This window comes from Plecotus auritus (assembly GCF_963455305.1).
Source record: "Plecotus auritus genome assembly, chromosome: 5".
Lineage (NCBI taxonomy): Eukaryota > Metazoa > Chordata > Mammalia > Chiroptera > Vespertilionidae > Plecotus > Plecotus auritus.
In genome coordinates this window covers 142782695-142809768 of record NC_137776.1, presented here as the reverse complement: position 1 = coordinate 142809768, position 27074 = coordinate 142782695, and the positions used below count along the sequence as shown (strand labels likewise).

General features: G+C 40.4%; 1 protein-coding gene across 3 annotated transcripts; it reads left to right on the top strand.

Annotated features, from left to right (window-relative positions):
* The first annotated feature begins 2410 nt into the window (after window positions 1–2410).
* On the top strand, window positions 2411–13832 carry ZFAND5 (zinc finger AN1-type containing 5). Of its 3 annotated transcripts, none has more exons than XM_080668797.1 (6): window positions 2411–3145; window positions 7257–7416; window positions 7833–7944; window positions 8574–8677; window positions 11287–11412; window positions 12186–13832. In XM_080668797.1, exons 2-6 carry the CDS (start codon window positions 7266–7268, stop codon window positions 12332–12334), a joined length of 642 nt encoding a protein of 213 aa, XP_080524923.1. In that variant the 5' UTR covers window positions 2411–3145; window positions 7257–7265; the 3' UTR covers window positions 12335–13832. The 3 variants fall into 3 exon arrangements, with proteins under 3 accessions (XP_080524923.1, XP_080524925.1, XP_080524924.1); XM_080668799.1 differs by having other exon boundaries at window positions 2631–3145; window positions 7260–7416; XM_080668798.1 differs by lacking the exon at window positions 2411–3145 and adding an exon at window positions 4700–5197.
* Window positions 13833–27074: the final 13242 nt, after the last annotated feature.

The window sequence follows — 27074 nt, the reverse complement described above, 5'->3', positions numbered from 1 at the left end:
TCGAGCACACCTCACTTTTCCTATTACCTATTTTACAAAGGTCAGTTTCAACCTTTTCTAATGATCATAGAGTGACAGTCCTTTTGCATACCAAATTAAGAGCATTCTATTGTATGTTTTGTGTTTATAGTTTGTCTTTAGAGTCTGACAATTTAGAACACCAAAGGGTGGAGGGTGAAGTCCCATAATCTGTTACACCAGTACCATGAAAAGAATCTTTTTTTAACCTTTTCCCTTTACCTGGTGTGAGCATCTGAGAGAGGTCACCTGATGGCTTGGTAGGGGGTAAGTAAACAATTCTCAAACTTGAGCATGCATCAGAATCACACAAAAAACTTGCTAAAACACATACTGCTGGACCAAACCCCAGAGTTTGTGATTCCATAGGTCTGGTGTGGGGCCCTGAGAACTTGTCTTTTTTTTTTAATCCTCACCCCAGGATATTTTTCCACTGATTTTTAGGGAGAGTGGAAGAGAGAGGGAAAGACAGAAACACTGATGTGAGAGAAACACATGGATTGGTTGCCTCCTGCACACCCCCTACCAGGGCCCCAGCAGGGGAGGAGCCTGCAACCAAGGTATGATACCTTGACCAGAATCGAACACGGGACCCTTTGGTCTGCAGGCCGACGCTCTATCCACTGTGCCAAACCAGCTAGGGCTTGTTTCACTTTTTAATAACGAAAATTCTGGGGATGGGGGGAGTCTGTTATTATTTTCCTCAGTAAGAATTAGTTTCAGAGCTTTCCTGTCCTTCAGAGCTTCAAGAAAATCACTTTTCTTAGTAGTTATAATAATATCTACCTCAGTGAATTACCGTTAGGATTAAATGAGACCCTAAATGGAAAAAAATACTTGGCACCAAAAATGATCAGTAAATGGTAATTGCTATGTTTTTACTAACTTATCAACTCATTCAAGGAAATAAATTCCAATGGCCCTGGGACCAGTGACTGAAACTACTTAACACTTCTAGCACATTAACTAACCACAGAAATTAGCCTAAATGGTCACTTATATTCTAGGTATTCTGCTTACTGCGGCAGGAAACTGATTTTGGAACTTTTGGCACAGAGCACCAAAACAGGGTCTCCCAAAAGTATAAAGTTATCACTTGGAGCATTACTTAAAATACAGGTTCTTGAGCTCCACCCCAGACCAACCAAAACAATCTCCAGGGAAGAGGCCTAGTAATCTTTTAAATCAGCACCGCAGGGGATTTTCTGATCCTTGAGTTTGGGAAACAATGAAGGACTGCCACTCCAATCTTTTTGTTGTTGCTGTTAATCCTCGCCCGAGGATATTCCATTGACTTTATGGAGAGAGTGGAAAGAAGAGACTGAGAGAAACAGAGAGAGGAGGAGAGACACAGGGAAACATCGAACTATCTCACACCGATATCCCGCGTGCACCGTGTTACAACCGGTAAGTGCCCTGGACCAGAATCCAACCCGCGAGGCCCATGCTCTATCCACAGAGCCAAACTGGCTAAAGCTGTCCCTCCATTCTCAATGGTGCCTAATATGAGCCCTAAACCTCATTCCTGTTCATTCATTACGCTATTAGTTACTAGAAAACATCACAAGACCTATCTGTCTTAGTAATTTTGTCCTCTTGAGTGGAACTAAAGTCGCTTGGAGGGGTCAGCTGGAAGTGGGAGTTTATTTTGTTGGTGCTTTGCAAAGGTTCTAGCATTTTGAGTCAACTCTGCCTTTCAAATTCGTTGAGCCCTGTGCCTCATTTGTGAATTGCCTGCTAAATACCTCTCCCCTTTTTTAACTTCCTCCTGTAACGTTTCCTCCTTTCTGATCTCTGCCCCAGGTTTAGCTTGTTTGTCCCTTAACTCCATTTCTTAAGTGGAACATTTGGTGCTTCCCCAGTTCGCGACGCTTTGCTGGAACAGTCAATTTCCAGGGATTTTACAGGCTGGCCAAAACAGTTTGTTCAGAACAGAGGCGCGGGGCCGAGGGCTGGCAGCTAGATGGCGGAGCGTTTCCTGACTCTGCACAATCACCTTGACCTTGAGCGAGCGCCGCGGGACCAGCTCCTTCCCGGCGGCGTCAGGGCAATGCTCAAGCTGGACTCTGGAACCCAAAGCGGGTGGGAGGGAACGGAACGGAACGGAACGGGGCGGGGCGGGGCGGGCGGAGACTTCATACACAGGCGAAAAGACGCAAAATCTGTCTGTAAAGCAGTTCCTTTTCCTCTTCGCGAAGTGAATCCTTGTAATTCTTGGGAAGTGGGGGAGGGGTAGTTGGAGTGAAGGAGGAAAGGGCTCACGAAAAAGCGTGAGAACTCAGATGGCGAAAAGTAGGCGCGAGTGAGAAAATCCGAAGGAGGGAGGCTGAGGGCGAACAATCGGGTTAAAAATAGAACCACATACTCAGTGGGACTCGCTCTTTCCAGCTCCACCCTGGGGCCGGCCGCGCCAGTGACTCGGCTCCGCGCGACAGCCGCGCGGCCAGGCTCCGCCCCGCCCCCGAGGAGCGGGTGGCTGGGGGGGGCGGGGACGCGGCGTCGGGCGGCTACGTCACCGCGCTCCCCACCGCCGCCGTCGGGGTTTTCGCTGACGCACAGGCCCCGCCCCTCCCTCCCTCCCTCTTTCCCTCTCGGCCCGGGCGCGGGGCGGAGAGGAAGCGTCAGTCGGCCGGACCGCGGACCTGTCTGCATGTAGTCGGGCTCGCTCGCCCCCGGGAGCCACGGCCTCATCGGCGGTAGCACCAGCGACGGAGAGCGCCATCGGCGGGCCCTCGCGGTGCCCAGTCCTCGCGGCGCCCGCCCCTCTCGCCCTCGGAATCGGCCCTACCCGCCGCCGGCGGAGGCGTGAGGAGACGACGGGCGAGCGCCGCGAGCAGCGTTAGCCGCCGCAGCCTCCGGTCCTCCCTCCGCCTCCCCCTCTGCCTCCCCCCGCTTCCCTCCTCCCACTTCCCGAGCTCCGCCGTGTCCCGGCCACGCTCGAAGCTACTGCAGAAACAAAAGAAGGCCCCCGCGGCGGCGGCAGCGCCACCTCCGCCCGCGGCTCCTACCCGCTCCCGGCCCGCGGCAGCGGCTCCAGGGCGTCCGGCTCGCCCGTCTCAGGCTTCGGCCCGGCCCCACTGCGCCGGCGTTGCGCGCAGGCCCGGCTCCTGCCTCCTGCTCACGCAGGGTGAGTGTGGGGCGCAGGGTGAGGGCGCCCGGCAGCGCGTGCCGGCCGGGGTGGGCTCGGGGGCCCTGGAACTCCGGCGTGGCCTGAGCGGGTCGCGCATGGCGGCGTCCAGGGGAGGAAGCCCGCCGGCCAGCTCAGGAAACACAAAGACGGAGGCGTCATCCTGTCGTCGTGGCCGGAGGCTGGACACCCTGCGCCCCCGGCTCGCTCGCACACGCACAGTCGGGGACAATACCCGGCGTGCGGCCTCCGGGCCTCCCTCGCGAGAGTCCCAGCCGCCCTTGCCGGCGGCGCCCGACGTGGGCAGACATGGACCCGGAGAGACAAAGGCGGTGGCGGCGGCCGCGCCCCCCACCCGCCGCACCCCGCGCCCCCGCTCGCCGCACCCCCCAGCTCTGCCGCCTCCTCTGGGGAGCCGTTTAAGCCGGGGTCGGTGTGGGCCCGCAGGGTGAGGGGCCGGCCTGTCCTGCGGAGCTGCTGTTGTGCATGACTCAGTAGTTTTTGGAGAAGGCCCCGTTGGGCTTTCCTGAGCGAGGCCTGAGCTTGGGGAAGGGTGCGAGACCAGTGGGACCCGAACTTGTTCTAAAACCCGCTGGAAGGTGGGTGAGGGAGCCTCTCTGTCCTTGTGCTTTAGTTTTCCCAACGTCGCTGGCCTTTCTCGCCCAAGATCCCTTTCATGAAGGAAATGGAGCACCTTCCCCTTTGTTTCGTGCATTTAGGCTGGTAAACGTGAAATTCTCTGCTCCCTTCTCCATGGAGCTGTGCTTTGGGAAAGGCCCGGGTTATCTTTATTGATTGGATGCCTCCTAAGAATCTGGTCTAAGGACATACAAAGTAAAGTAATATAGGTCACAGAGCCCCTGTTCTTAAACCAGGCATTCAGGTAATCTACAAAAAAAAAAATCTGAAACTTCATTTTTAAAAAAATAGGATTTTAGAACTTTAGGGAAAGCACTGCAATTTTACCTTGAAAGTTTTTTCTTTAAATGGCCCTGAAAAGGGATTTGTTTGTAGTTTTCCCTTATTTTCTGTCTCCGAGGCCCGGTATTAAGCTTGGAAAGGAGCCTTTTAAAATCACACTAATGTACTCCATTTGGTAAAGAGGAAACAGATAGGGAAAGTGAGGACTTGCCCAAGGTCACTGGCTTAGTTAGTAGATTAGAGGCTAGAACTCAGGTATCAACTTCAGGTGAGTGGGCATTCTTAACATCTTTTAGCATGTCTAAATTCCATAGATTTCTTAGTTTTTTTGTGTTTTTAAATTACATTTGAGGCTGGAGAGTTTTTCAGTTGCATGCCTAGGTTTTGGAGTTTTGTTGGTGGTTTGTTTTTTGAAGCTATGGATTAGAAGAAGCCAAAATTAGAAAAATAAATGTTTCACTTATACTCAAGTTTCTATCAACTTTAAAGGTACTAAATAGTAGTGGTACTGTATTTTTCTAAAACATTGCCAAGTAGGAGGAAACCACAGTACCTTATGGCAAGCTCCCCCTACCCTCCCCCTAAACAGTTACCACTAAACATAAGTATTCTTTCTGCCTTGATGCTCTCTCCACTGTGCTTGGTTTTTATAAACAACCCTGACCATTTTGGCTTCATGAGTGATTAATGATGCCTGCTTGCATCTTTTAGATTGAATTTGAGATTGTTCTCTAACCCTCCCTACATTAGAGAAAAACTGTAGCAGCCTAAATGATCTTTTTGTTTTGTTTTCTTATTATATTAGATGTATGAAGGCTGCATCCTTAGGTTCTGGGGTTGTGTAGGAGTCGGCAGGCTCTGGGATATAAATAGAAGCTGATTTCAGAGGCCCCTGTTGACTAGGCTTTATGTGAGATCCTCCATCCAGCTCAGCCTGTCACATTGCACTCTTGTGACAGGCTGAAGCGCCGCCCATGTGATCTAAGCTCCTGAGAAATATTAAGGCAAGCTGTGCACATGTGATGGCATTTAAAAGCTGGCTTTCTAGGGGGAAATAGTCTACAAGATGAGAAGCCATCTAGAAGACATACCCTGTTGTCTCAGACAGAGTTGAAGACTAGTGAATTGAAGGTAGATGTGTTTTGTGTTTTCTGAAGAAGGAAAGGTGGAATACTTTGCATGTTGAAGTGGATGAAATCATTGGATGAGATTCCCCCCCCCCATTTTATTTACATAAAGAAGATTTTAAGAATCAGATTGACGAATGTTAATGTTTGTTGGCTGAAATTTAGGCCAATTTGCTTTTAAAGCCACTATCAGGTGACACTGCAAGTTTGTATAATTCTTAAACTGGGTTCAAGGAATGGCCCAACTGTTTTTTGTTTTGTTTTTTTTTTAAGGATAAAGCTTCACACACTTTGCGTAGAGGGCATGCAAATAAATACATAATTTATTATTTGAAGCATTTTTTGCACATACGCGCAAATAAAAAAAACAGCTGAAAGTGTTTATTAAACTTCATAAAAGATTTTGAAATGTTTACACTACTCTGCTCCAAATGAGTCAGCTGAATTCCACTTACTATTTAAAGAGACAGTGTCAACTAAATTAATACTATTGTCTGAAGTAATTTCGGATCTTGGTCACTCTCCATACAAGCTTGATTGGCTTGAAATATTTTAAAGCTTGAAAATGGTGTCTTTTTGCTAACAAAAGTAAAGTTTACTATTTAACTAAAGGGAGTAATTGTCAGGATTTAGCCAGGCCAGAATTTTAGTCCTCTTCCACCCTTTTAAAAAATAATTTTGTTAATAAAAATTTCTAATAATGAAGACATTATTTGTAATAATTCCCTAAAGAGTGTATTCTAGAAGTGGTAGTTGGAAAAAGCCATATGAAATTCCAGAAGATGGCAAGCTGTAACTTGAAGTACTTTCCTGCACTTAATTGAAATGTTCGTAACTTAATAAATCATAAGTGATCTTATTATCAACAGTAAGGTACATTTAAATGAGTGACAAGTTAGAGCAAATGATCTGTGGTTTTTTTTATATAAAACGTTAAGTATGCTTTGTACATTCATACTGTGTGTTTTCTCTTAACTCAGGAAAATTCACTAAACTTAGCAAAATATTTGTGCTAATTTTATTTTTTTTATATACTTGTGCTAATTTTAATAAGACTTGTGCAAAAAAAAAAAAAAAAAACGAGTATGCTTTCTGTATAAAGTTTTTTTGGTAACCTAGCATTAAGTATTAACTATTACTAAAGGTTGTGTGTTTATATTGCTTTACTTTCTTTGCCATATTGAATTGAGCTTGAAAAGATTTCATTTTCTGGTATGAAGACAGACACTTGTTAAGGTTCAAGTGATCGTCTTTAGCTGAGAAATCTATGGCTGATAATGTGTGCATTGCAGGTTTATAGGCACTGACTTTAAAAGTACCCAGACCCAGATTTCACACCTCAAATGTAGAACATAAAAGCATAAGCATTTGACCCCCTGAATTCTTAGAGCTTCACTTGTTGATTCCAAGGTAACAGAAAAGGCTAGGTCATCTACCAGCTCTCATTTCAGTTCGCAGAACTGTTTAATTACTACTTGACTACAGTCAGCCCTATAGTAGCAGAATTGTTGAATTACTAGTTGGGCCCAAGTAGGTTCAGATGTTTTAAGAAAACTTTAGAGCTACATCTACTATACAGCTAATTTAAAGAATCAATAGTAGATCTCAAGTGTCAGTAATTAAGATAGTAGGTTTTTCCCATTTGCAAGTTTCATTTAAAATATTTTTAACCATTGTGCAAGAGAGCAGAAAGAAAAACTTAGATATCAGTTGCCCAAATTGATTTAAATGTAATTGTGATATCAGACAGAGTGACTTTTTCAGAAATTGAAAAAGTGAAATACATTTTAATGTTTAATGGTAGAATCTTTTTACCCTAACATTATATGTGAAGTCATTATAGGTAATTATTTATCAAGCTATAAAACAATTCCTTTCATGCCCTTTGTTTTATAAAAGGCAGAAAAATATTCATACTTTTCTTGCCCTACTTTTTTTAATTTGGGTCTTTGTTAGAAATAAACTTGATGTTTAGAAAAACTAGTGGCCATCGTATACTAATTTAGTGATTTTACTTTGGTTACATGCTAGTTTCTAAAATTTTGTTTTTGTTTTCTTTATAGCAGAAAAATATGGCTCAGGAGACTAACCAGACCCCAGGGCCCATGCTTTGTAGTACAGGATGTGGCTTTTATGGGAATCCTAGGACAAATGGAATGTGTTCTGTTTGCTACAAAGAGCATCTTCAGAGGCAGCAGAATAGTGGCAGAATGAGCCCAATGGGTAAGTTGTTTCCAAGGAAAACCCATTTGAAGAATTGGTGAACAGAAAACATAGAGCCAAGAATTGGGGCTTAACACCAAGAATCAATGCTGAAAGCTCAAAGAGAGAAGACCTGAGAAAAGCTTGAAATTAAAGCAACAGCCCAAGTACTTGGTATAACTACATCAGGAATGAATATCAACGAGCATCTTGACTAGTTTTTTCATTTTTCTTTTTGAGATTTTGTTTCATACTTGTATTCACTGGATATGATTTTTTAATATTTTTTTTTGGATACTCACTTAAGTGTAGGAATCTGCAGCACAATGAAAATGCTTAAATCACTAACTTAATTAAATGCAAGTATTTGTTACTTATTAATAGTCTTTACTGATTATAGTATTGCTTTGTTTCTTACAAATCCTTTTTTTAAATAGGGACAGCTAGTGGTTCCAACAGTCCTACCTCAGATTCTGCATCTGTGCAAAGAGCAGACGCTAGTTTAAATAACTGTGAAGGTGCTGCTGGCAGCACATCTGAAAAATCAAGGTAAGATTGAGCATTTCAGAGTTTTTATGGTAATAGGAAGAAATTAAGATATCTGTGCTATCCATACAATTATAGTTATGTGTTCATATATAATAAGGATGTTAATATATCAAATGCCCTTGGCTTTGCATCTGTTGCAGTCAGGGATTTCATGATCTTTAATGTATGATCTTGTAGGTCATTGAGTAAATATGTATATTATAATGCACTCTATACCACCACCAAGGATGCTGTGTTGAGAATGCTGTGCTTTTATTTCCTTGTAATTGAGGTTTAGAGGTTGTAGGGAGTGAGGCTCTTCAGACTTTAGTGTAATGCCACACAAGGCATTTTGGCAAAACTGCCCCCTTTTGCCCTTAAACAGATTACAGGCACAGCTAAAAATTCTTAGTTGGCTATAATAAAACATGACTTATACAGATATGCAGCCTTGAATTGAGCCATTTATCAAATTGCTTGCTTTATTCTCAACCATTTTTGCTGAGCATCCAGTATTCTTTTAAAATTTTAGATTATTTAGCTCCATTTGATATGTTGGAAATAATATATAATTTGAAGTTGAACTGACAACTTATCTCACGAAGAAGTACCCTTAACATCTTTAAAAATGTTTGCTTGAACTCAAATAGAAATGTGCCTGTGGCTGCCTTGCCTGTAACTCAGCAAATGACAGAAATGAGCATTTCAAGAGAGGACAAAATAACTACCCCGAAAACAGAGGTGTCAGAGCCAGGTATGCTTTTTGTTTAATACTAGTTCAGTTCTGGACTTGTAGTATGAGAAAGGGTTGGTGGGGGGATTTGTTCCTTCCCATTGAAGGACCAAAGAAGGAGAGAGCCAAAAAATACAGGCCAAGCAAGAACCACTCTCTTTAGAGAGCATAAAATAGTCATTCTATTCTCTTCTTTCTTCTCTGCCCATCCCCCACCATCCCCCACACCAATAAATTGGCAAAGTTTATAATCTGGAGACTGGAAGTATTAAGAATTTAATAAACTTAAAATAATGTATTACTGTCATATTTTAAAAGTTATCTAAATCATTAGAGAAGGTATTTTTTATAAACCTGGAAAAAATTTATGTAGATTAAATTTCAAAGCTGAAAAATTTTAGGTCAAAAGCAGTAACCATTGATATTGTCAACACTGTAGAAAATACTCAAGCAATAGGACATATTAAACACTAAAACTTACAAATTGAAGTGTAGGATCCCATATTTTGTGAGAATTTAAAACTCAGTATGGAAAGGCATTTTTTTTGTTTTCTTTAGTAATTTTGAGTCAGTGCTTAACTTCTACAGCAACCATGAATACTCTAAATGTATTAGCCAGAAGACTTACTTGTTTGAGTTATCTGTGCTAGGCCTAGAACAAGAATCTATGTAAATTATAGTTCACATATTTTATCAATTCATTATTTCCTAGTAGTGTTGATTGAACATAATAATAAAACTTTATTGTATGGAAATAATGTCAGTGGATATATAATCTGGTTTGTAGGCTAGCTTCTAACATCACAAGCTTATGTGAACTACATCAATCTTAATTTATAAAGTTAAGGTGAAAATTTATAAGTTGAGCAAGTGAATCCATATTTGATATTTTGAAATGAGTTCCATCCTTCTGAAAAAGTGGACCAAATTTGTGTGTATGTGTGTGGCTTTTAAGGCAGGGGTGGGGGGGGTGGGGATATGTTTTAAACAGATTAGTCTGGCCTTGAAACGGTACTCTTCTGGGTTAGATCTGTAGCTAGTCTCTGCATTTATTCTCTTGGTAGGGATTCTGTAGTTCACGGTTTCTCTGTCTTTCTCTCTCTCTCTCTCTCTCTCTCTCTTTTTTTTTTAAACCCCTTCTTATCTTTATGGAACCACTGTTTAGTTTTCAGGTGTGGCCCAGGAAATGGCTATCACTCTTCCCTACCCCCAAACTATTGTCATACCATCAGGAAAAAGTTATAATGAGGTTGTCATAGTAGGAATTGTTAGGAATAAGTAATAGGTGGAATATTCTGTTAATCTTAATCTCACTGAATAAATTACTAATGCAAGTGAGTTATGAATTTGGGAAGAATTTTTAGAATAAGTTGTACCAATTGGCTTCTCTCTAGAGTTTGGACTTAATGCTACTAGCGTTGGTGCTGGCCTATTTAGGCATTAATTTTAGCATTGCATACATTAATTTGCTATTGTTGAGGTTTAGATTAATATTAAAACTCAGTTTACAGTGCTTCTAATGTAGTTGAATTTTATAAAAGTACTAGAGGCCCAAAGCATGAAGATTCGTGCAAGAATGGGCCTTCGTTCTGGCCAGAGCCGCCTTTCCATCTTCCCACACTGTCCAGAGGCCCGGACTGGCTGGGGTGGTGTGGAATGCCCCGCCCCTGGCCGCTTTGCACCTGTGTGTGCAAATGAACCCACCATCTTTGTTGGGTTAATTTGCATACTCACTCCTGATTGGCTGGTGGGTGTTGCGAAGGTACGGTCAATTAGCATGTTACTATTTTATTATGTAGATAGTCAAATTTGGTGAATGGCTAGTGGTAATATGGGCTTAACTCCAGTAATCTGCAGTTTTACCTTCATATTGACAAATTCTATTGATTTCATTTAGACAAAGTGGACTTTTAATGAAAATAAATTTTTTTAGTTTTATCTATAAAATCTTTACCAGTCTTAAGTCAAAACTGCACAAGTACTTATATTGTCCTAAAGACAATGTTTACTAATATTTCAAAAGAAACAAAAAAAAATCTTCCAGATCTTCTGAATAAGACACTAAAACACTTGTTATAATGGCAAAATAATTATTGTGACATTTTAGGATCTGAAGATAGTGATTAATGATTTGGGTTTCACTTGTCAAAATTGCTGGTTTTACTTACACAATCTTTCTTTTTCCTGTAAGTCTGAAACCAAATGGACATTTTTATAGTCAAGTACCTCAGAAGTTATTAACTTTATTTACTTAGTAGTAATGAATTTCAACAGCCCTAATTAAGATGTTTATATGTAGGCAACTGCAACATGGAAAAACACAGCATGTGGTCAACATTTCTTAGGTCTTTAAAAACTTTTAGAATTGAGGTTTTGTTTCTTAGAACTAGCTGCTAAGAGGAGTTTAATAGCTGCTAAGAGGAGTTTAAAAGAACTATGAATGGGGTGATAATTTTGTAAAATTTAGCGGAAAGTAGTATGTTGATTGGCAAGAAATTCTTATATTTGAAAGTTCTGATATATAAAAGTAAAAAGTCCTAGGTGTTTTTATTTTTTTCAGCATAGCTAATTGGTTAATTAGCAGTCAGTGAACGCTTGACAAATTTCTAATTTGTACCCTTATTTTTCAGTTGTCACTCAGCCCAGTTCATCAGTTTCTCAACCCAGTACTTCTCAAAGTGAAGAAAAAGCTCCTGAGTTACCCAAACCAAAGAAGAATAGATGTTTCATGTGCAGAAAGAAAGTTGGCCTTACAGGTATTAAACAATATAATAGACTGTATATTTTATAGCTAAGGTTCAACAAGGAGCTCCTGGTCTCTTAAGGGGCTGATTGAACTTACACATAAAATAAAATCTTCCAGATCTTCTAAAATAAGACAATAAAGCACTTGTTATAACGGCAAAATAATTATTGTGAAATTTTAGGATCCCAACTTTCAGTAATAGAAAGTTTCCAGAATGGACTAGAAAAAGGGGGATAGTGGGAGGAAGTCTAGTTTGATTTCCATTTGTCTCCCTAATCACATGAAATCCTTTAACTTGAGGCCTTATGAATTACTTTCCTTTATTGGATTGATAAAAATACATTCCTTTTGATTCTTTCCTTTGTTCTCCTATGAAAAAGGAAGTGGAACTAAATAGTGCCTACTTTGAGCCAGGCATAAAATATTCTAGATACTTTTTAGTTGTTTTGTTTAATTGGTTGTCTTTCCCTTGTTTTCACATGAAACATTACCTAGTTAACATACAGTAGGAGGAGGATTTAAATCCAGGTCATTCTGATTCCAGAGCCTGTGTAATTTCTACCCTGTGTGGTATCTGTGGGAGTTTGTGGAAGAATAGTTACTTGAATTTCTCACCATGTCATAGGTGGTTTAAAAGCTGTTTCACAATTTGAAGTGACAGACTTTGTCTTGTTGCAAAGAGCCATGAAAGCTGGTTCCTTTTCTATAGTGAGTAAGTCTTTTTTCTTTTCCTTTTAATTGCTACAAGTTCCCAAGTGACACTGCTTCCTCTTGTGTGTACAGGGTTTGACTGCCGATGTGGAAATTTGTTTTGTGGACTTCACCGTTACTCTGACAAGCACAACTGTCCATATGATTACAAAGCAGAAGCTGCAGCAAAAATCAGAAAAGAGAATCCAGTTGTTGTGGCTGAAAAAATCCAGAGAATATAAATTACTACTTGTGAAGAGACTGAAACTTTGTTTTTATTTTAATATATCGTAGGAAAACATTAAAGAGCAGATGCATGGCCATTTTCCTTTGATGTTCTCCAGAGTTTTACTTTATACTACTTGTCTGTCTTATAATTGATATTTTAGGATGTTTGGGTGTTTGTTACAGGCAGAATTGGACAGATACAGCCCTACAAAATGTATATGCCCTCCCTTGAATAAAATTGGATGAAAATCTGCATATCAAATTGAATTTCACAGATAACAAGGACAAAATTTAGCTCCCACGTGCCAAACAAAACACATGAAATCTCTGCATGTTTGCAGCATATCTGCCTCTTGGGAATGTATCAAGGTATAATCTTTGGCTAGTGTTATGTGCCTGTATTTTTCTAAAAAATGGTATACCAGAAAAGGACTGGCAGTCTACTTCTACCATAGTTAAACTTCACTGTTAATTTCCACAACATGTTCTTTGGAAGCAGGAAGAAGGTGATAAAGAGGATCAGACCTTTCCATGAAACCAGTATTTGATGCCATATGTAAGCGTGGCTAATTGGTCTAAAAGCTGTCAAATAAAGACATTCTGTGAAAGGTAAACATTGCAACTGGTCATAAGAGTAAAACCATCAAGCAACAGGGTCTGGAGCTGTCTTTGAAGCTTATTGTTGGCCTGCACCAGAAGATGTCTGCATTACTTATTGCTAAAAAATGTGTAGCACAGAACTGCACTAGGAATAATTTGTTTACAAGAAGAAATTAAAACTGCATTTGGTTTTCACATGCAGCAGCTCTGTTGAGTAACATGCATCTGAATTTTAAGTTGCAAAGGTATCTGAACAGTTAATTTTTCATGTGCATCTTTTGTTGAATGTTTTGGTTGAAGAAAGAATGTTTAGAGCTTTTTTAAAAGACTTCAGTTCTTAATGTAACTACCCTTCTGCATGGAAAATCATAACCAACATGGCTGCAGTAGACTTCTTACTTAGTGGTATCCAGCACCACTTGCAGAGGGCTGCTTTATCATTAATTGTACTTGGGTATAGGACTAGTGTTCTTGGGTGTGTTGCATGGGCTGCATTATTTACAGCATTGTACAATAACAACTAGAAGAGACAGTATACTTCATTGATGCTTGTCTGGTAATATCACTTCTGTGTTATAATGGAAGGTTTTCTGTGATATATGAAACTTGTGTTTTTTATATATAAATGAGTATAGTTAGATTAGTGTTGTGGTAATGCCTGTTTTCATCTGTAAATAGTTAAGTATGTACACGAGGCACTACTTCTGATTTATTGCAGTGTTCAGTCTTAGTTTTACTTTTGTTCTTAAAGCACTCAATTTTGCTTTCAAATCTTTGTACTTTAGTTCTGAGTTAGATTTGCAGATGTGTACAGATAGTTCATATTTATGTATTGCACATAATCATGCTATCCAGCATTGATGCTATATTGTATTATGTAAATAATAAAAGCCATGTACAGAGGGAAACTTCCACTTGTTCATTGGGTTTTTAAGCCATAGTTAGAAATCCTACAGGGGGATGATTAGAAAATGTTTCAAATTCAACTTTTTAGTTGCATATGTAGACTTTGCATGGCTGTTGTTTTTTTTCATTGCCTTCTCAACGTGTTCAAGTGAGAACCATGAGATGAGTTTTGTAAAAAATTAAGTATGGTTACATAATAGGCAACTGTTTTGAAGAAATGAATAGGCTATTTTAGGATTTTAAAAAGTCTTAGCACTTAAGAAAAGGAATGAAATTTGAACAATTATGGTCTGTTACCCCACCCCCCTTTTTTATTTTATAGGTAACACTTTAGGCATGACAAGTTGTACAAAAACAGATATAGTTTTGGTTCAAATATAGAGATGGATCCATGAGTTTGCTCTTTGAAGGTGTCATAAGAGATGATAAGAAGTAACAGTGACGTATTCTGACTTTGCCCAGTGGGTAACTGAAGCCAAGGACAACCATGGCTTTTCAGTAATGGAGTTTGAAATAGAAATTCTTATCCTGGTTCACTGTCATTTGTCACAGTTCTTTGGGTGTTAGACTTCTATTTTCAAAAGTATTATGACAAGATAAGGATAGTATCTCCTAAAATATGAAGGATACTGAAGAGTCAGTTGAGTACAATTAAGGTTTAAAAATATGACCTATTTCCCCCTCACTGCTACCTCTTGTTAACATTTACATAAGGTTTTCATATCAATGTGGTATGTGTGGGATAAAGAAGACATGGAAGGTGATCGACCTTTGGACTTCATTAGTCTATAAAGGTCATTGAATAAATGTTCCCAAAATCATTTTTTATAAGAAACATTGAGGACAGATTTGATCTTACAGAATTTAATTTTTCAGAAGCATCAATTTGGGGGTGGAGGGAAGGAAACCTAAGTGGGTAAGGCAGCTAGGAAGATTTAATTCCATGTAAACTTGTATTCAAACATGAATGTTTCTAAGGCAAGCTAAAAAGGGGATTTAACTTCGGGATGTACACTGAGATCCTAAGCATTTTAAGTGTACCATATTTCTCAAAGATACTTGCATAACCTTCAAAAATGTTTTGCTAGAACAAACCATGATATGAATTAGCTGTATGATCTTGGGCTATGCCTTTTATCAAATCTATTCTGCAGTGGGCTTTAATCTCTAAAAATGAGCCCTTGGTTTTCGGATTTGAGGTGGGCTTCCCATAGTGAATCAACTTGAAAAGGAAAGAACTCAAGTAGTGTGTGGCATACTGGTTAAGAGGGTGATGGATCCTGGAACTAGGTTTCTTCATCTGTAAATAACGATGGTAACTACCTGCATATAGTAAGTATCCACTATTAAATGTGTGACGAGTTTTTTTAGAGCAGTTCTAGGTTCACAGTAAAATAGATAGGAAGAGATTAACCATATACCTTCTCCCCTCCACACGTATAGCCTCCCCTATTTAACATCTCCCACAGAAGTGGTACATTTGCTAAAACCGATGAACCTACATTGACTCATAATCACTCAACAGTCCATTGTTTACAAGTTCACTGTTGATACACATTCTGTGGACCAGTGTATAATGAGTGATATGTACCTATCATGGTATCAATATTTTCACACCCCATAGAATCCACTGCCTCTGCCTACCCCAATCCCTGGCAATTACTGATTTTTATTGTCCATATTCTGTCTTTTCCAAAATGTCATATAGTTGGAATCATATAGTATGTAACCTTTTCAGATTGGATTTTTTTTTTCCTTAGTAAAATGCACAGGTTTCCTTCATGTCTTCATAGCTTATTTCTCTTTAGTGCTGAATAATCTATTGTCTGGTTGTGCCATAGTTTATCCTACTGAAGGACATCTTGGTTGCTTCCAAATTTTGGCAATTATGAATAAAGTTGCTGTAAACATTGGTGTGTAAGTTTTGTGTGGAAGTAAGTTTTTAAATCCTTTGGGTAAACACCAAGTGATGTGTAGTGGTATCTATTTTAATTTGTGTTTCTCTGATGACATAATATGGAGCATCTTTTCATATTCCCATTTACCATCTATATATTGCTTGGTGAGTTGTCAGGCAAGGTCTTTGGCCCTTTTTTTAATCAGGTTTGTTTTCTTGATTTTTTCCTACATTTTTGGATAATATTTTTATCAGATGTGTATTCTGCAAATATTTTCTCCAAGTCTATGACGTTATTCTCTTGAATCATTAATTTTAATGTCTTAGAATAATACTTTATAAAATTTGGAAAGAAAATTATCGGAGAATGAGTGAGATTGGTTACATTAAGTCATATAGTGAAAAGGTAAAGAACTGCAACTTTAAAATTTTGTTTGAAGTGATTAGAATCTTTTTTTTAAATTCTTTGTTATTTAAAGTATTACATATGACTACTTTTTTCCCCATTGACCTCTCCCCTGCCACTCCCATCCCAGAATCTTTTTTTACAGATGGATGTACCATATTTATTAATTCATCAGTTGGTGGACATTTGGTTTGTTTCCACTAATTTACATTGTTGGAAGTATTACAGATGTCCCCTTTTCTCCCCCCTATTAACTTCCTCCCTACTCCCGCCCCCTCCCCAGGCCTTCACCACACTATTGTCTGTGTCCATGGGTTATGCATTTAAGTTCTTTGGTTAATCTCTTAATGTCCCCCTTACCTCATATTTGTCAATCTATTGCATGCTTACATGTCTCGATCTATTTTGTTTGTCAGTTTATTTTCATTTGACTCCACATATGAGTGAGATCATGTGATATTTGTCATTCTCTAACTCTTACTTAGCATAATTTCTAGGTCCCTCTATGTTGTCTCAAAGGGTAATAGAGCCTTTTTTAAACCTGCATAGAATTTTATGGTGTAAATGTACCACAGTTTTTTTATTTACTCATCTATTGATGGGCACTTGGGCTGTTTTCAGATCTTAGCTATTGTAAATTGCATTGCTATGAACATAGGGGTGCATACATTCTTTCTGATTGGTGTTTCAGGCTTAGGATATATTCCTATAAGTGGGATTATTGGGTTTTTGAGGAAACTCCACACTTTTCCAATAGTGGTTGTTAGAATCATTCTTTTCACTAAAGTTTTCTTTGCACGTGTCTGTTAAATGAAGTTCATAGCAAGTGTTAAAAGTGAACAAATCTCTACTAAGTAATGTAATAGCAACATGTTAATCATAGTACTGTTGTAAATATTTGAATTGGTAATACATTCACAGGATTCAAAAACAAATTTATCATTATACATTGAGAAGCAAAACCTCTCTCCTGTCTCCCAAGACATACATTTTAGATAACTACCATAACTTGGAAAGGTTTTATCTCTTCCATGTCATGTAAATGTTTGACTTAATTTGACTCTTGTTTGTGTAATTGTTTGATGGCAATGATGTCATAGTGATTTTGTTCATAAATATTACCTTACCAGAGGCCCGATGCACATAATTTGTGCAGGGCTCAGCCCTCGCAGCCAAAGTGGCTGCCTCGGCGGCTGCCTCAGCCCTCAGTCCCAGCTTCATCTGGAAGGTCGTTTGGCCGTCCGGTCTAATTAGCATATTATGCTTTTATTACAGGTAATTTTAGAGAGAATGGTGCAAGTGGTTGCTGGCTGATTAGCAATAAGATTATATAACCTTAAATTACATAGAAGGGTTTCTGTGGGTGAAACAGTTAGTGAAAAGTAACTTGAAGTTTGACAGCATTTTCTTGTATTTGTACAATCTGCTTTAAAAACATGTACATGTATAAAAATACAGAAATGCCATTTAATATTTATAATAGCTATTTCCACACACACTGGTTTTTAATTTATATAAAAAGCAATGAGCACTGTTTTTGTGTTTTCTCCTAGAGTGCATTTGTGTTCTAGTACTGAAAGTAAAAGACACACCATTTTGTGGCATAAATGTAAGACTTCCTCTTGTATGCAGCAAAGTACTACTTTCCTTTTTACTATAGGTAGTGATGTTGCTAAATCATACTTCAGGTCAACAGCAAGATGACAGATGTTACAGGTCATTTTTTAAAATTGGTTAATATATTTTATTGTATTTAGTTGGTTTTGAATATGTTTTTTCCTTATGACTCTGATTAAAACTATCACCACAACCTCAAATTGTATATATCTAAAATGATTGATAATGTAACCAAGGCTGTTCAGGAATTAGGATCATCTATCAGTCTACTCAGAAGTTAATAGAAAACCTTCCTGACACATTCCTACTTTTAGTTGAGTGCAAAAACTGTTCAGGAAAAAAAAAAGGATTTCCTTAAGCACTTATCCTTTAGAGTTCAAGGATGAGCCAGAAAAAAAAAAATGTATATAAATAAATTACCTTACATGAGTGTAAATTTCTCTGATCCTGTGTGTATAATCCATGACAAATTAAAAGATGGTGTCTGATTTTAGAGCTACCATAAAAAAAAAAATCAGCCACAAATTCAGTGCCTTAACACAAAAATTTATTCTCAGTTCTTAAGATTAGAAGTCTGAAGTTAAGCAGTTGGTAGGATTGGTTCCTTCTGGAGCTCTGAGAGGAAGACTCCATACCATACCTCTCTCCTAGCTTGTGGCAACTGCCATGACCCTATTTCCAAATAAGGTTATATTCTCATGTACCAGGGACTAGTACTTGAATGTATCTTTTGGGGAGACACAATTAAACCCACTATGTAAAATACATAATGAAGACTAGAATATGTGCCCAAGAAGTCTTGCTTTAATTATTATATGATGCAGAAAGAACAATTATGTTGAATATGATCCAGATACATTTTTATATGAATATTAGTTAACAATACTAATAGTTTTGCCACAGATAACAATTATATCATTAATGTTACATTTCCTTGATATGGCAGAGTCAATAAAGAAACAGTAACTGTCTTTGAGAAGTACCATGATGATCTAAAAATTTATTTCCTCATGGTTGTGAGAAACATTGGCATTTATTTTCAATGTTGATGTGTATGTTGAGAGATTCAGATGAAAATAATCTCTGGCTGTGTGGCAAAAGTAATGCTAAGTACTCACCACCCAGTTCCTCTTCCCTGGTGTACAAGAGGTCAATTATTCCCCAGGTTCCTTGCACTTAGCTGTGTATCAGAGTCTGGCCAATAAACTGTGGGTAGAACCACTTGTAAGTTTGGCCTTTAAAAATATTCTGTGTGAGCCTCCTTCCTCCCCTTTCCCTGCTAAAGGTGACTTTGGGACCACATTTCCCAGTGGCATAGTTATCAGATGGAGGATGGTTTCCTGGCCATACTAAGGTGTGATGAGAGTAATAAATGAACTTGGGACTGCTAATGCTTCATTCCCCAGCTTGTTTAATGCAAGCTATGGGCCATGCAAGTTGTAATGACAGCCAACTGTACGAAAACAGCTACCTGTATTTAACACCCCTGGAATACAAAGTCTGACTTTGACATACTCATTTTCATATTTCCAGCATATTTCAAGGTGCCTGGTTCATCAAAATAGTTTTTCCTTACACCAGGAATCTATCACCTTCAAAACTCAGCCACCATATTACTTGTAATGAAAACTCATTATTTGATATGTTACATTTTTAACTACTTAAAAGAAAGAGAAAAATAGCAACAATAACAGAGCAAAACACAATGAGTGCCTCCTGTGTGTCATGCTCTCTGTTGTTAAATTGGTAAAACGTATTTAGAGGAAAAGATAGTGATAATGCACTCCGGATTTTGGAAACTAGCTAATAAAGTTAGCAAAAAATCCTGCAATATCTACCAGTTAGTTATTAGTTATTTTATTCATTGAAAAGGTTATCAATGTATAGAAAAAGATCACCTGGAAGAAACCTCATCAATTAATAAAATATTCTTAAAAGGAGGAAAAGACTTCAGTCACCCACTGTAGCCTGGACCAAGAGCAGTAGCTGTTTTGTGACTAGCCAGACCTAGAATGCAATATGAGAGTTTAGGGCCTGACATCTTAGCTAATACCAAATCCAGTTGGGACAGCTGGGGGAGGAGGTTTGGTGGGCTGTGCAGACAGGGAAATTAACTAAAATGGCTAGGGAAGTAAGAAGAACAATTATAACTGACAGATCTGAACAAATAAGCTAAAAATGAGTCAGACCTTCAGTGTGATGACAACTTTGACAAGAATTTCTGAAAGTGACAGTGAATGGAAAGCTTGATGCATATAGATCAACACAACTGTTAGAGCCCCCAAGGGGTTGATGCATTTAGCTAAGGATTGTGTTATGTACATTTTAACTATCAAGTGCTTCAATAAATTACTGATAAAAATAAAACATCATTTTCCTATTCTTGAAATGAAGACACTTCTTTAGAGCTCAGTTAGTCATCCCAGTGTAAGTCTGGAGTTCATGCAGGTGAGAATGATTTGTGATTGCTAAGTGTGACAATAGTGTGGCAAAGGTTTTAAAGACTGTGTTCCATCTGCAAACAAATTTTGCAAATTTTTTTGGAAAAATACAAAATAACTCCTATGCTGACTACATCTTGTTCTTATTCAGCTCCCCAACATCATTTTTTCTTTTAGATTCTCATCCAAGAATATTTTTTCCATAGATTTTTAGAGAAAGTGGGAGGGAGAAAGGAGGGGGGAGGGGAGAGAGAGGGGGGGGGAGAGAGAGAGAGAGGGAGAGAGAGAAACATCGATGTGAGAGAAACACATAGATTGGTTGCCTCCAACAGGCTCCAGGACAACAAAGGTACGTGCCCTTGACTGGGAATGGAACCTGAGACCATTTGGTTTGTGCCAATGCTCTAACCACTGAGAAAACTGCCCAGGGCCCATCTTTTTTTTTTTTTTTTTTAATCCAGTAAACTCTTGTAATAATGTCAGTGTAATTTCTTTTCCAATAGTCTATAATTCAGACTTGTCTTTTTTCTATTAAAACAATTTGATGAATTTTAAACTTAAATTGTATGCCCCTAGCATTTAAAATGACCAGAATTGGGAATGTCAGAGGGTAACTGGGAGCAGGCATGAGAATAAAGTAAATCATTGGGGTGGGACCCTTACAGGCGTCCTCAAACTATGGCCCTCGGGCCACATGCGGCCCGCTAGGACATGTATCCAGCCCACCGGGTGCCGCTGCCTGTCCTGCTTAGCGGCCGACTCGTCCCGGGCCCACAGTGCGCATAGGAATTTGTTCATAGTTTTTTTTTAAAACTATAGTCCAGCCCTCCTATGGTCTGAGGGACAGTGAACTGGCCCCCTGTTTAAAAAGTCTGAGGACCCCTGCAGGGTTTATGCATCATGTCGGGCCATCCTATAGAAATAAAAGAGGATTTTATTAAAAAGTAAAAAAAACAGTCACTAGTCAATATGTATTTCTTTTAGAAATCTAAAATTCTTACTTTAGATATATATTTTTACTGATTTCAGAGAGGGAGAGAAAGATAGAAACATCAATGAGAGAGAATCATCAATAGGTTGCCTCCTGCACGCCCCACCCCCCAGGGGATCAAACCCGCAACCCCAGCATGTGCCCTGACTGGGAAATCGAACAGTGACCTCCTGGTTCATAGGTTGACTCTCAACCACTGAGCCAGGCTGGCTGGGCCTTACTTTATTTTTAGGTAAGGATTTTAGTCCTCTTTTCCTACCCCCTTGTAATTGTATGAACAGAGAGTGGAGAATCCTTATTTTCTCTTTCATGATGATTAGAATATATATGGCTCTTCAGACAAGTGTTAAAGACTAAATTATTCATGAGGCTTATTAAAGGGTAGACTTTTTTTCAGAACCATCAAGATAGGTATAGAAACCACTGCTACGGACTCAACTCGAAATACAAGGAAAAGTGGGAATTTATAGCCAGGAAGTGAGGTGTCAGGGGCTAGGAAATCACTAAGAGGAAACATTGCAGATAAGGGAGGATTCTGGCTACACTGACCTAACAAGATCCTTGGTGTGGGCAGGCCAGGATGGTCAGACCTCCCCTGGGGAATGGTGGGCAAAGAGAACCCGGTCAGGAATGGAAGGGTGGTTGGATAGCCAGAGTGGGTGTTCTGGCTAACCTGACTTAGCAGGATTTCTTGCTAACGTCAGGCAATGTAGAGAAGAACATGGAAGACCAAAAGTCCAGGTGTATTTGAGAAGAATTCCGAGGAGCCTGAGTATAGTTTGGTCAAGAAGAGAATCTGCCTCCAGACAGAAGTAAACTGGGCCTTAGGAAAACTGCAGACTGTCCTGAAGCAACTCTGTGACCACAGAAAAGGCAGGTCACCTCTGAGATCCTCAGTTTCCCTCACCTGTAAAATGGAAGGTTTGCTTTAGATGCTGTTCAGGTTCTTTCCAGCATTCACCTTTTGGGATTCCGGAAGAGGAGAAAGACTTATTCGGAGCCTTTTTTTCCTCTTAAATTGGAGGACGCGTTAGAATTCGGGGGGAGATAGAGGCTCAGCTCCTTCCTTTCTCCACTCAGCTCTCCTCATTTCGCCTGGGCACTTGCTGGCTTCATGTCACCACAAGGCCACAGGCATCTCTGTTTAGACCTCCTTGCAGTAGCCACCAACAAGAGTCTTTCATTTCACTTCATGCTTAAACTATGGGTCCGTTCTAATTCAACTGTATGTCTACATCTTGGTTTTTGGAATGAATCAGTAAACTTCGAGGAGGATGAGAAAAAGAAGGAGTGGTAAATGTATGTGAGTGGAATCAATAGCTTCATCGACCTCGGAAGTAGTCTGTAAATTGAAAAAGCAAAAATCTTCGCAGTCCCCATTTCTCCACTGAGATTCTGTGGGAGGGCTTGGAATCACTGAGGCTAGGAAAATACACCCATCAGATGAACGTGTAAATGATTAGGATCGAACAGGAGAATCCCTTTTCTGCATAAAGGCTGTGACTTCCTCACACTTTGTTTCACTGACAAATGTTTTCTCTCCTCAGACAGAGCTGAGCCCCTCATCAGTGAGAAGCCTGTCGCAGAACACCGCTGAGCTACGCACTACACGTTTCTCTGAAGAGGGCTGCCTGCCTGTCCCCGATGGACATAGCATGATGCTGCACCCACAAGGAAGCAGGACCCATTGTTCTTTCCCTGCAACGGCTTCTGAGGCTTTTAGCTTAATCAGTCTCCATTTCAGAACCTAGCATTCTCTCTCCCCCTCACTTTCCCATCAGTCCCCACAGCAGAACACATTCCTTGTCCAAATATCTGCAACCCTTGATCACTAATCTTCCTACCAGCTGTCAGTGAGAGGCCTGTTAAATGTTCCCATCTTGAAAGTCTTCTGATGGAGACAAATGGGAAATAAACTTGCTGTGAAGCAGCTCCTAGTACATTTATGTCTCTCGATTCCCTTTGCTTTCTCTTTGCTCTGAGGCTTGCATATAGAATGGAGGCTGGGTTTCAGTGACAGATGGCAGAGGATAATCTCCCACTTTGTCATAAAGTTAACCCTCGGAGGGTCTTGAAAAAGACCTTTTTCTTGGAAAATTAGTGGCTTCATATATCCCTGCTTTTAACCAAGCAAAACAAGCTTCTCCTTTCTGATTTTCAAAATAGAGAACATGCCTTTCCTTTTCAGCTAACCCACCTTGAAAGATACTAAATGAAAAACACTTCATTCTGTTTTATTTATGATTCCGTGAATGCCTTGCTTGATTTAATTACTGATGATTTGCCTGTGTTTGAGCCCTGGCAATAAATTCTAAAAACGGGCTATTAAAGATAATCCAATTAACAAACCCAAGAAAGATGTCTTCCAGAGTAATTTGTTGATATTTTTACTGAGGAAGAAGACTAAATGCAGTACAAGATTGAAATTACTTTTTAAGGTTGGTACATCAGGACTATACAGGGGACTAAAAAGTCTTTAAATCTTATACTGGCTAAGAAATCACAGGTTTATATCCAGATGAAGCATTTGTTTCGTTCTTTGAACAAGTTCAGCCAAAGGAGATCATGATTTAATGAGTGAAGAGTACTTGTACTATGTGTTGGAGCAAAGCAGAGAGAACATCACTGAGACCAATAGCTGCCAGCCTTAATCAATAGATGGCAAAGAAGCTAAAGACAAATGATCAATAGGGCAAAACCCTGGGTGTTTATGATCATATAAGAAGAATGAGAGTGAAGATGATGCCAAATATGAAAGGAGGCAAATGGTTAGTTCAGAGTGAAGGGAATGTTGAAAGCAGAAAAAAACGTAACCTGGGCTGATACCTGGATTAAGTCACAACATACTAAGGTAAAAGCCCTCACATTTGGGTTTGATGGGTGGGTAGGGGGTGTTGTAATAGGACACAAGACCACATAAAGGAGAATGATGGGCCTTTATGTGGCTTTGGATAATAGTGACTCCCATTCTCTTTCATTCGGCTTTGCATGATGGCAATGATGAAGAATATATATATATATATATATATATATATATATATATATATATATTAATTAGAGGAGAGGCCCGGTGCACGAAATTCGTGCACAGGGGTGGGGGAGAATGTGTGTCCCTCAGCCCAGCCTGCACCCTCTCCAATCTGGGACCCCTTCAGGGATGTCCGACTGCTCGTTTAGGCCCGATCCTACTGGGATCCCTCTCACAATCCAGGACTGCTGGCTCCCAACAACTCGCCTGCCTGCCTTCCTGATTGCCCCTAACCACTTCTGCCTGCCAGCCTGATCAGCCCCTAATCACACCCTGCCAGCCTGATTGATGCCTAACTGCTCCCCTGCAGGCCTGGTCACCCCTAACTGCCCTCCCCTGCAGGCCTGGTCCTTCCCAACTGCCCTCCCCTGCTGGCCATCTTGTGGTGGCCATCTTGTGTCCACATGGGGGCAGGATCTTTGACCACTTGGGGGCAGCCATCTTGTGTGTTGGAGTGATGGTCAATCTGCATATTATTCTTTTATTAGAAAGGATAGAGGCCTGGTGCACGGGTGGGGGCCAGCTGGTTTGCCCTGAAGGGTGTCCCGGATCAGGGTGGGGGTTTCCTTGGGGCGTGGGGCGGCCTGGGCAAAGGGCCTGTGGTAGTTTGCAGGCCAGCCACACCCCCCGGCGACCCAAGCAGAGGCCCTGGTATCTGGGGTTTATTTATCTTCTACAATTGAAACTTTGTAGTCTGGAGCGGAGCCAAGCCTGCTCGCTCAGTGGCAGCAGCCATTTCTTTTGGGATTGATTTATCTTCTATAATTGAAACTTTGTAGCGGAGGCCAAGGCAGGCAAGGGCTTCAGAAGCTTGGCTTCCTCCATCACTGGGGGCAACCCTAGCCTCCTGCTCTTTCCAGCTCCGTGGCTGCCGCCATATTTGTTGGGATTTATTTATCTTCTATAATTGAAACTTTGAAGCCTTGAATGGAGGCCTGGGCCCGCCAGGGTGTGTGGAAAGCTTGGCTTCCTCCATTGCCGGGGAAACCCAAGCCTCCCTCCTGCTCTCTCCATGGCTGCAGCCATCTTGGTTGGGTTAATTTGCATACTCGCTCCTGATTGGCTGGTGGACGTGGCTGGTGGGTGTAGCAGAGTGATGGTTAATTTGCATATTACTCTTTTATTAGATAGGATACACACACACACACACACACACACACACACACACACACACTACAGGCCTGGTGCATGAAATTCGTGCATGGGAGGGGAGTGTTCCTCTGCCTGGCCTGCACCATTTCACAATCTGAGACCCCTTGGGGGATGTCCAACTGCCAGTTTAGACCCTTCCTTCCAGCGGCTGCCGGCCGGGGCCTTCCTTCATTCCACACTGCCCTGTGGTGGTCAGTGCATGTTATAGCCAGCAATCGAACTCCTGGTCTCCCAGTCAAACTCCCAAGGGGACACTTTGCATATTAGCATATATATATATATATATATATATATATATATATATATATATATATGCTAATATATATATAATATATATATGTATATATGGAGAGAGAGAGAGAGAGAGAGAGAGAGAGAGAGAGAGAGTGGGGGGGAGGGAGAGAGAGAGAGAATGTAGGAAATCTGGATTGCATTAGAATCCTGAACAGGGGCAAGCCATTTCTGAGCATGTTAACAGTCTTTCCCAAACTGCTCTCCTATATTGAACATTTTCCTTACATGGTTCCTATAAAGAAAGGAGCTTGCTCTTGGAACATGAGATTGAGAGGGAGCAGGGGCGGTGTCTCTAGGCAGAAATACAATGAAGGGCAACATCTAAACATGTAAAAATAAACTCTCCATACTCATCCATACATCCCTCAAATCTTTGCAGATGAGCATTCATGGAGAAACTATTGTAAATAGCAGTTGGGGCCTCCCTATATCATGCATCAATTTTGTTACAGATGAAGTGATCTTGTGTGTACTATTATTGTTAAGGACCTGGCTACCATTTCCCACATTTTCTTCTTCAAAGTAAATTTAAAAAAAAAATCTCCAAATAACTGATTTACAAATTTTGGGACCCCCCCCCCCCAAAGTGGGAGCTATCTGTCCTCAGATTTGATAGTCTTTAGGTGCCGGTGAGAAAGGTGAAGCGGCAGCAATGCAGCCTAAGTCAGGAGCAGAACATGCCACGTAGCCATTTCCTTTTTCTTAGGCCATGGTGCCAAGACTCCTGTAGGGCTTATTTTAACTTTGTTGTTTTGTTCATCAAATGAATGTCAAGATGCTGAGTGTATAAATGCTGAGAACTCAAAACGCATCGGTAAGAAGAAAAATATCACCCCTACTTCACCACCCAGACAGAAATAACCACCGGTTTACTTGCATATTGCCTTGTATAAGAGGTAGCATTCTTATGTGGTATTTTTCCCTATTCATTAAAAGTTGTTCACAAACAACATTTGAAATAATTTCATCTTATTCTGCATTATGAAGATCATCCTGCATAGACTATGTGCATGAAAGCAGGGCTTCTGTGGAAAGTCACGTCACAGTGTGATCTGACCCTAAATTCCTAACTGGGCAGGTCTATTACTTCAAAACTAATTTAGAAAAAGATAATTCTTGAAAGACAGAGGAGCTGATCCTTGAGCTACTCATGAAAAGTGTTTAATGTGATGTCTGTACCACAGTAAGGGCTCAGTCAATCCTCACTAACGAACAGGAGTCTTGGCACAGGGGGAGTGTCAGGAGATGGCCAAATATTGGGAAAAAAGAATTTTGAGGAGGAGGTCTTGCTCAGTCATCTCATGATATAGAATCCATTAACATGAAGACTGAGAAGGGGCCTCTAGATCTGACAAGGAGTTCACCAGTGACCTTGAAGATAGCAATAGTCAGTGGAGTGGCTGAGTTGGAATCAGATTCCAG

Coding starts and splice junctions, on each gene's coding strand:
- ZFAND5 (XM_080668797.1), top strand. CDS start 7,266: ATGGCTCAGGAGACTAACCAGACCCCAGGGCCCATGCTTTGTAGTACA. Junction 7,417..7,832: donor TGGCAGAATGAGCCCAATGG/GTAAGTTGTTTC, acceptor TTTTTTAAATAG/GGACAGCTAGTGGTTCCAAC. Junction 7,945..8,573: donor AGCACATCTGAAAAATCAAG/GTAAGATTGAGC, acceptor GAACTCAAATAG/AAATGTGCCTGTGGCTGCCT.